The following is a 10,938-nucleotide window of genomic DNA, read 5'->3' as shown; positions in this document are numbered from 1 at the left end:
AAATGAAAGAAACACCATCCATTTGATTGTTTTCCTTGTTATTGAGTAGTATTTAAATATGATCAGTTGATGATCACATTGCGGCTCATGACTACAGCTTGTAGAAATAATGTTTGTTAGTTACTGGTTAGAATATATTCCCAGGACTAGAGAAGATAGATAGTATAGTGTATTCATTGCAGAAGGGTTTCCATACTTTGTGACTTGCTATTGCCGTGCTGTTCTCATTTCTTACTGGTTGCTGATGCCTGCTTCCTTATGCTGTGTCATCTGAGTGCTTTATCAGCCTGCCAATGAAGGATTCTTCCTGGAAAGGGATGCTGGGCAATGACTGCTGAGTGTCAGAGTCATGAACATTAATGAGACTTTAATGTAACTTCTTGTTTTGCAGTCCAGTCCCCTGCTTTCATTCCTTGAAGATATTGTCCGTTTACCTGTCTGTTTAGTCTGTCACTGTGTTCTGTTTCATCTCTGTGACATGCTCATATTAATCAAAGACTATTTTTGTGTTTATCTCTTTGCTTGACTTTAGTGAAAATAATAAAAGACTGACAATGTCAGTCACCTCAGGGCCCTATTTGGAGTGTTGCATTTTTACCCTCTGTAGGATTTTCATTCACTTCTTCCAAATAGCATTAGTCTTCTAATTAGTAGTTATGTTTTTTTATAAAATCATGTCAGAGAGCCTTTCTTCTTTTCTTTCTTCTTCTCTTTAAAAACAGCAGTTCTTTATATTTGATTGGAAAATATCTGTTGGTCTTTGAGCTGGACAAGAATAGCACATTTCCTGTTGTCATTTCTCATTGTGATTGATATCCATCTGCTTGTAGAAGAACTGCTAACTCAGAAGGTGCTATGCCCTTCAAGTATTTTGGAATCAGGCCAAGCCACAGAGCAGGCTTTCTGAACCTTTATCCTTAATTGATAGATGGCTGACTCTCAGAATGGATTCACCTTCAGCTGGAAATTTGCCTTCCAGCAACTGCTGTTCTCTTCTAGGTGAGAAGCAAATGAAAATCCACACTACAGGTACTCAGCATTGCATATCTGACTTGGTAATATTCTCTACACATTTCCCCCCATAAATATCCTTAACCTCCACTTTCTGGAATTTTAAAGCTTAAAGAATATGGGGATTGTAAATAGGCATGCTTAGTGTAGTATTTGTTATCATATGTTTGAATTTATGACATTTGATTCATGAGCTAATGATCTGTTGTAAGAGCACAGAGATTTCATACAGGGCTAATTTTCTCTGAAATATTTTATAAAAGTTATCGAGAAAGTAGTCTATGTGTAATGGTTCTGTTTAAATTTTGGTTTTCACAGAAATTTCTGTGGGAATCTTATAAGTATGAAATGCAAAACTGGTAAGCTTAAAGCAATACAGTTTTACTCAGAAAATGAGAAGTCTAACATTTCTACTTTTTACTACACATAGTTTCAAATTTTTCGTACTGATTTATGACACCAGTGATCATTTTTTCAAAGAAACATAAGTCTATATTGGGATCAGCATTTAAATTAATTTATAACAAAAGATGACTTCATTTGCTTTAGGCCCCAAATATGATCTTAGATTATACTTCAACATCTGCTGAAATTCATATAACTTCAGAAACATGCATTTTAATAATGCTGATCCTAAGTAGAATTGAAGTGGTGATTTAGTTGCTAAGTTGTGTCTGACTCTTAGACCCCATGGGCTGTGGCCCGCCAGGCTTCTCTGTCCACGGGATTTTCAAGGCAAGAATACTGGAGTCGGTTGCCGTTTCCTTCTCCAAACCAGCAACTGAACCCAGGTCTCCTGCACTGCAGATAGATTCTTTACCAACTGAGCTACCCGGGAATTCCCAAGTAGAATTGAAAAGTAGGTTGAATTTGATTTCAGTACTTGCCTTTTCTATTTCATTCCAAGTCCTCTTAGTATCACAGGTAGATTTTAACTATCATAGGGAAGATTTTAACTATTGGGGAGAAGAAATCCTTTGCAGAGTGGAAAACCCAAGTCTTCATAGGATGCCTTCCACTCACTCTGCAGGCAAAAGTTTACCCACTGATTTTTATCATGTTAATCTTTGACTCTCCATCTCCATATGGAAAATTATATTTGAATGCTTAGAAGAAAGGTAAAAAAAAATGACATGCTATTCAGCGTTGATATTTTTTCTTATGATTCAAAAGAGTTAACATATTGATCATAGAACACTAGTGGATCAGCACCTTAGATTGTAAAAGCAACTGTCAGGAATCAAATATAAACTTTTGAAAGGATCTGAGAGGAGAATTTGGCCTGAATGTAAAGTTTTGCTTCTTTACAAAGCAGAACATGGCAATTTCCCCAGGGCAAAGTTACTAGCTTCCTATTTCAGTTTTTTCCTATTTCAGTTTTTTTCCTATTTATTCTTTGTTTAAATTCTTCAGACACAAACACGCACTAAAGGTTTGCTCATGGCTCAAAGATGGGCAGCTAGAAAGAGAAACATATTCCCCTGTCTCATATTCTGCATGAAATCATTTTATTTTTTTTAGAATAACATGCAATGTTATTTATCTTGCTCTTCATTGAGTACTAACAGTGCTTGCCATTGCATGTGAGCTTCCTGTCTGCCAAAAATATTCACTACCTGAGTTGTTATAGGATGAAATAGAATCATGAAGATATTTGGGCAGAAAATATTAGGTGATTTTTGAATCTAGAGAAAATGTTTGATTATATGTGTTAATGGTGTTTGTGAATAGAAAAGTGAACAATATATAGTTTGAATAAAGCCATGCAGCTTTCACAAGGATTCTGTATGTCATATTACGATCTTTATGAAGCCTGCATGATGCTTTTCAAACTAATGCTGGTCATATTTCTATCAATAATTTTTAAGTTATCAACTTTTTAATGGAAGTAAACTAACTTTCACACTTTTAAAGGGTTGAGTTCTATTTTATGAATATTACCTCTGATAGATTTGATTAAACTCAGTAAATGTAAATAATTTAATGAGTGAGCAAATTATGAAATACCAAACACTTCATGCATAGGTTTTAAACCATTGGTGAAATTATTTGACAAAACCATCCTAAGACAGCTAAAAGATTTGATGGAATTTTTATACTCTGATTATTTGGGCTTGAGTTAAGGCTTATTAAAAGAGGATTAATCTACATTCATAGTTGAGAAATAGCTTATCAGGCAAGGGAATGAGGCTTGGCTGGCAACATTAAAGTTTCCATTTGGAGTAGGAAAATGTGGCCTACTAGAGATAGGCACTCTGAAAGCTTCCTTACCTCAAAATGTCAATTTTCCATGTAGTTATATTTCCCTTCCCCCTCAGTGCTAGCAGGCGTGAGATTAGGATTAATCCTGACAGATAATAGTAGAGGTACTTTGTATATGATCTGAACTTGCAAAATCTCTTTACCTTCTATCTTTCATAAATGCTGCAATAAATTCAGAATATTTAATACATTTCTAAAACAGTTAAGAGTGAGGTGTCTGTAGAGCTTTTTGGAAACCTTAGCACTAGTCAGACAGTTTTAGCAATAAAAACTCCTATGCACTCTGTGTTGCTGCCTTCAAATTTCTTAATTTTAGATGTTATCAGAAACTCCTGGTAAAAATCATTCACTTATTTCAAAGTTAAATCTGACAAGCACAAAGTTACTACCCTGTGATTGTCAAAACTGTGACTAGAGCAAGACTGTTCAACCACTTACCCTCTCTACCGTCTTCCATTCAGCTTTAAGGTGGTTCATCACCTGTGAAATGAGGGCTACTTCAAAACAGCTTTCAAATTTGCTGTCGCATTTATTTTTATGTTTCTCTGTCTCTACACACACACAAAATGTTGATCAAAACACCAAATATGACTTCCATTTTAGGAGATCTAGTTGTTTATCCTTTCTCATCTGTTTTTAATCTCACGGTCTAATAGAACTCAGTTACTTTTGGTCTGCTTTTCAAAATGGAACAAATCTAAAATTTTTGGAGCATGGGAAGAAAAGGAAACCAGAAAAAGTATCCTCTTTTTCGTTTCCTTCAAAAAAGACAACTATTCAACTTTATTACATAAGGGTATTGGGTTTGTTGTTGTTATTGTCTTCTTCTGATAGAAACACACAAAATTGAAGTTTCTCATATATATCAAGTTGTGTCCATAGGCCATTTTAAGTCAATTATGTATTTATATAATGACTGTGTATTCTTGCCTCTTTATAGTTGGTATGAAGATGCACAAGCATAAATGTCCTTAAGAACTATTTTTGACAATCTCTTTGCAGATTTGAAATTATTTAATGATTTATATAAAAGTAGAAAATGGATATGTCTTGAATGTTCTCAAATTTAAAATTCTTTCATTCACAACATTTAACTCTCAGTTGGTAAATATGGACCATACTATAGAGTCCATACTCTAACACATCTGTAAATAAACCTCGATGAATGTTTGAATGTTTTTTCCCCAACTTTTTATTGTGGTACAATACACATTACATGAAATTTGCTATCTTGACCATTTGAAGTGTATCATTCAGAGGCATTAAATACATTCATGATGCTGTGCACCATCACCACCATCCATCTCCATAAATTTTTTCAACTTTTGAAACTGAAAACCTTTGCCCAGTAAACAACTCCCCATTTCCCTCTCCTTCCAGCCATCACAACCAACATTTTACTTTCTGTCTCTGTGATTTTGATTACCCTGTGTACCTCATATAAATGGACTTCTACAGGTTTTGTCTTTTTGTGACTGGCCTATTTCATTTAACATATTATCCTCAAGGTACATCCAAGTTTTAGCATATGTCAGAATTTCCTTCCTTTTCAAAGCTGATTAATATTCCCTTGCATCTGTATATACACTTATCCATTCATCCATCAATGGATGCTTGGTTTACTTCCACATTTCAGCTGCAATGAATAATGCTATGATGACCATGGATGTACAAATATCTCTTTGATATCTTGATTTCAGATCTTTTGGGTATATATCAAGAAGTGGAATTTCTGGGTCTTATTGTAATTCTATTTTTCATTTTTTGAGGAACAAACATGGTATTTTCAACCAAGGGTAAAATGGTTTTTACCTTCCACAATGGTTTCAATTTATTCACATTCTCAATAATGCTTATTTTATGTTTCCTGTGTAGAAACCCACCTAACAGGTATGAGGTAACATCTTATTGTAGTTTTAATTTCCATCTCCCTAATGATTAATGATGCTGATCATCTTTCCATGTGCTGACTAGCATCTGAATGATATCTTTGGATAAGATTTTGAGTGTTGCATCTTAGTACTTTAATATTTACAGTTTATGAAAACTTTAACATTGGTAAGTACATAAAGTTAAATACAACTTAATTTTTGTTCAGTTGTCCCTGGCTTCAGTTGTCTTCTTTTTTTCTAATATTATTTTTTGATCTGACAGTAACAGAAAATTTGGGTAAGGAAAAAAGAGCATCCAAATTAGAAATGCTCAGCTTCTCCCCTTATATCTCCTAAACAACACATTTGGGGGTGTAGCCCATCCATGTCTGCTGATATTCACAACATGATCTTAGCCCTCTTTTATCAGAATAAAACAATCATTTGATAGTCCGTTAAAAAACCACATACTAGAAAGTCACTTCAGATGGAAAGTTAATTAGCTGCACTGTTTTCACATTTTGTGTTTTTCCAAACCAATCAGACATTTGTTTAATGTCACCAGTGATTTTTTTTACAATAATTGTTTCAGATCAGCTTGTTATTTTGTTGTTGTTGTTAAAAACAGTTATTAAAGGGACCCAAAGTGGTATGCACACACAGCTGGCTGTTGATTCCCAACACTTGAGGGAGTCCATCCCAAAGTAGACTAGTGATCAGTATTCATCTTCTTCATAGCCAGTCCCGGGCAGGCGCAAAGGTGCTGTCAGGTTGTTTTGTAATACACTTGAGAAGATACCTAAAAACTTCATAAAGCAGTGTACTCTAGGTGCCAACGAGATGTTTCTGAAAGCACTGCCTCATAAATTCCTGATAAACCCTTGGATGATGATGATACTGCCCAATTATGATGCCATAAGAGAAATAAGGCAGTGGCCATAGGACTGGAAAAGGTCAGTTTTCATTTCAATCCCAAAGAAAGGCAATGCCAAAGACTGCACAGACTACCACACAATTGCACTCATCTCACATGCTAGTAAAGTAATGCTCAAAATTCTCCAAGCCAGACTTCAACAGTATGTGAACTGTAAACTTCCAAAGTGTTCAAGCTGGATTTAGAAAAGGCAAAGGAGCCAGAGATCAAATTGCTAACATCCATTGGATCATCAGAAAAGCAAGAGAGTTCCAGAAAAATATCTGCTTTATTGTCTGTACCAAAGCCTTTGACTGTGTGGATCACAACAAACTGTGGAAAATTCTTCAAGAAATGAGATGGGAATACCAGACCACCTGACCTGCCTCTTGAGAAATCTGTATGCAGGAAAAGAAGCAACAGTTAGAACTGGACATGGGACAACAGACTGGTTCCAAATCGGGAAAGGAGTATATCAAGGCTGTATATTGTCACCCTGCTTATTTAACTTATATGCAGAGTACATCATGAGAAATGCTGGGCTGGATGAAGCACAAGCTGTAATCAGTGTTTTTGGGAGAAATATCAAGAACCTCAGATATGCAAATGACACCACCTTTATGGCAGAAAGTGAAGAAAAACTAAAGAGCCTCTTGATGAAAGTGAAAGAGGAGAGTGAAAAGTTGCCTTAAAACTCAACATTCAGAAAACTTAGATCATGGCATCTTGTCCCATCACTTCATGGCAAATAGATGGGGAAACAGTGGAAACCGGGGCAGACTTTATTTTTGGGGGCTCCAAAATCACTGCAGATGGTGACTGCAGCCATGAAATTAAAAAACGCTTGCTCCTTGGAAGAAAAACTATGACCAACCTAGATAGCATATTAAAAAGAAGACATTACTTTGCCAACAAAGTCCATCTAGTCAATGCTATGATTTTTCCAGTAGTCATGTATGGATGTGAGAGTTGGACTGTGAAGAAAGCTGAGCACTGAAGAATTAATGCTTTTGAAATGTGATGTTGGAGAAGACTCTTGAGAGTCCCTTGGACTACATGGAGATCAAACCAATCAATCCTAAAAGAAATCAGTCCTGAATATTCATTGCAAGGACTGATGCTGAAGCTGAAACTCCAATACTTTGGCCACCTGATGGGAATCACTGACTGGTTAGAAAAGACTGTAATGCTGGGAAAGATTGCAGGCGGGAGGAAAAGGGGACGACAGAGGATGAGATGGTTGGATGATATCACTGAATCTATGGACATGAGTTTGAGTAAGGTCCAGGAGTTGGTGATGGACAGGGAAGCCTGGTGTGCTTCAGTCCATGGGGTTGCAAAGAGTCAGACACGACTGAGCAACTGACCTGAACTGAATAGATATATTCTTAGACAACCTTAGGGAGGGGACTGGGAAACTACATTTAGAAATTTATAAAATCTAAAAAGTGATCATACTTATTAGCTCAAACTTAAGAAACAGGTGAATTATGAGATATCCAAATGAGAAAGTATTTATTAAGTGTATACTTTAAGTAGCAAGTTCATTAAAAATATGAATCAATTCATAAAATTTTATTTTCACTTTTGCTCACCAAGTAATCATAGTAAATATAATCAGTGTCTTCCAAAGATAGGATGTGTTGAATTCACAGCTGTGAAATGGTATTTTTTCCTTCATCCCCAGGGACTAGTTTAGCTGATGCATATTAATTTTGGTCAGAATTGGAATTGTGCTGTCCATAAACTTCTAAACACCAATTTTTTCCCAATGATTTCCTAGTTAAGTAATTTAGTGGCAAAATTTGACCCCAAATAATATGAAGTCATGTATAGACCTTGTTCCACTAATCGTGAATATTCACATCTCATTGCAACACTAATCATTTTGAATATAGTTGCTGCCTCAGACCCTCTCTGCAGTGTGCATCATATTACCTATCTCAGATCTGAAGCATTTTAATTCCAAACAAACTTAGCTGCAAAGATTGTAGGTAAGAGATGATGGCCCCAAACTGATATTTATCTTCTTTGCCAATCCTTGACACCCACTTTCATGTTGTTAGGTTTGTAGAATGAAATCTAGTAACCAGAGGGAGTGGGTTCTCCAGCTCTGGCTTTACTGGATGCTTGTTGGTGTTGCTAATATGCTCCATAGTTTTAAAAAGGACCTAAGTTTTATAATCATTACATACAATAGGAATATATTCAATAAGTTGAAAGTCTCATTTTTGTAAAGATTGGAAAATGAAGCAAAGCGTTCAATACATTATATATTCTCTATTCACTACAGTTCATGTCTGTTATACAGTAATTACAGTATTTCAACTCATAGTGCTTCTCAGTGTCCCTAAAAGGACCTGTGATGGAGAAGAATAGGTTATCAATCTGTACCTGTCACTGGTTTTATTAGGATATTACCTGTTTGAACTATCCTGTTTCACTTTCTGTTACGTGCAGTTTTCATTATGCCCTCTAATTAGGACACCTGTATATTAGCATTAAAATTCACAATGTGATAATTCTTTGTTAATGCATGTCAATCTTTCAATACCATATATGTACCAACTGACATACAAATAAAAATTGCCCCTTTGACTTAACCGTGTGTTTGACTGGAAGAATTTTTAGATGTCTTATTAAAGTTGGAACAAATGATGGCTTTGCTTTAGGCCAAACCACTGCTTCTTACTATCTGTGCAATTATGTTAATTATATTTTGCTATAATTCCCAGGGGCTTCAGCTCTAAACGAAGGGCCAATATGTAGTTGTTGTTAATTGTAATTAATATTGACTACTTGTGTGTGTTTCTTTCTTTTTTTTTTTTACAGTTACATTTCAAAGAGGAGATGGAGGACTAATGAGCAATGGAAGGTATACCAAGGAGATTTTTTATTTTTATTTTTAATCAGGACTGAGGAAACTACATAGTAAAAGGCAATTATTGTAATAAATGATCACTTATAAGTCTGAGAATTCTAGAAGGAATTAAACAGCTTACAACAAGGTTTAATGATCTATCTGTTGTGCACTTTAGAGGAATCAAGCCCAGATGTTTCATATCTCCCAGATGCCCCTGAAGAAATTAGTAGTAAATATCACAAGGAATGTGTTCATTTGTTAGCAGGATGTTTATTGCATTAATTAGACATTAGCAAATGAAGTTGCTGTTGTTTAAGGCTCCTTATTGGTTCTCACCAAATTGCTGTGAGTGAACAATTACATATAATCGATCACAAAGTAAATGATTCATAGATGATGAATAGGCTGTAGATTGATAGGACTGGATTCCACAACTTTGGATACTCAATTGAAATTGATAAAAACTGATCACAAACACATATATCCTCATCTATTTTGCCTTTGCTGATATGGAGATTGTAATTAGGCTCTGGTAATAACTTCCAATCTCCCATTTAATCAATATTTTAGCAAAAAGAGATTAGGTCTAATGAGAGCTGGTGGATGTAGCTAGAAAGCAGTTGGATCTTCTGCAGTTTCCATAGAAACACATGTTTCTCTTAAGGATTGTATCACCAAGGGTCTATCGGGGAAAAAAAAAAAGTACGATGATTATAGATGTTGCTATATCTTTTTAAGTATGGTAATCTGGAAAGGGATCAGAATCCCACTTTTACGTTAAAGATAGGGATTCTTTGTTGAATATGATGCAAAAGAACTCTCCTTCATAGATGATATGCACATACTGGATCAGACCACAGTGGATCTTTTATCACCCTAAAATGTTTTCATATTCTCCTAACACTTTAAATTTAGAGAACCTGAAAATGTACTATTGATGAAACAGTATAAATACTCTTCATTTATTTCCCTTAAGTTCCTTGCCTCTAAATCAACCATGAGGGCTCATAACAGGGGTTACAGCCTATAGGGGACAGATAAATATGGGAGCTGCAGGAATTGAAGGAGCAATAGCCCAAAGTCCTGGAAATGGCTGATAATAAGCAATCATTCTGACCAATTGTTCCCTTGAGGTGCCAATTTATCATTAGATCTTGTTTCAGGATGCTGCTATGTTACCAGTTGCCTACCAGTTTCAGGGAAGATGACTGAATTCATTTGGATGTCAGCAGAATCCCAGGCAGGATTCTTCTGCTTCCATTGACAGGGATGATCTATACAGAGCCTTAGTGAATTGCCAAAGTTCCTTAATTCTTGAGAGCCTCCAGATTTTCATTTGAAAGTGAATTATAATCTTAAATTCTCTAATCCACTATAGTTTATGAGGCAGATATACAAATCTCTCATGGAGTTCCATGGACTGATTCCTATTTAATTCCTGTTTTAGCCGCCCAGGTCTTCTAAATGCTGGTGATCCCAGTTATCCATGGCTTGCTGACTCATGGCCAGCCACAAGCTTGCCAGTAAACAATAGCAGTAGTGGCCCAAATGAGATTGCAAACTTTGGGCGTGGAGGTAAGTTGTCTTTTTCAAAATTCTGTCATTTGTGATTTGTTTTCTTGTCTCTCCTGGATGTTTTGAAAAAGGCATACCAAAAAGTATTTTCTTCCGTAAGTGAATTTAGTGAAGTGCATTTATTCATAGTACTGTACATTTGCTAAATAGTTTATTATAAAGCTGTGGTATCTATTACCTTGAGTAAAACTGAGCTTTTAAGGATGTTATTCAGAGAAGGCAATGGCACCCCACTCCAGTATTCTTGCCTGGAAAATCCCATGGACAGAGGAGCCTGGTAGGCTGCAGTCCATGGGGTCGCGAAGAGTCGGACACGACTGAGCGACTTTACTTTCACTTTTCACTTTTCACTTTTCATGTGTTGGAGAAGGAAATGGCAACCCACTCCAGTGTTCTTGCCTGGAGAATCCCAGGGACAGGGGAGCCTAGTGGGCTGCTGTCTA

The 10,938-nt window shown here is 35.9% G+C and overlaps 1 protein-coding gene across 1 annotated transcript in view; it reads left to right on the top strand.

The window, feature by feature from the left end:
- ROBO2 (roundabout, axon guidance receptor, homolog 2 (Drosophila)) overlaps positions 1–10,938 on the top strand; it is a 657,579-nt gene that overhangs the window by 592,561 nt on the left and 54,080 nt on the right. Inside the window, exons 19-20 of the mRNA XM_010844340.1 lie at positions 8,890–8,932; positions 10,368–10,495. Of these exons, the coding sequence (XP_010842642.1) occupies positions 8,890–8,932; positions 10,368–10,495 (171 nt within the window). The remainder of the gene's footprint in view (positions 1–8,889; positions 8,933–10,367; positions 10,496–10,938) is intronic.

The sequence above is a fragment of the Bison bison genome, unplaced genomic scaffold (genome assembly GCF_000754665.1).
Source record: "Bison bison bison isolate TAMUID 2011002044 unplaced genomic scaffold, Bison_UMD1.0 scf7180017864200, whole genome shotgun sequence".
Classification (NCBI taxonomy): Eukaryota; Metazoa; Chordata; class Mammalia; order Artiodactyla; family Bovidae; genus Bison; species Bison bison.
The sequence above is the reverse complement of the archived record's forward strand: the minus strand, read 5'-3'. Positions and strand labels throughout refer to the sequence as shown.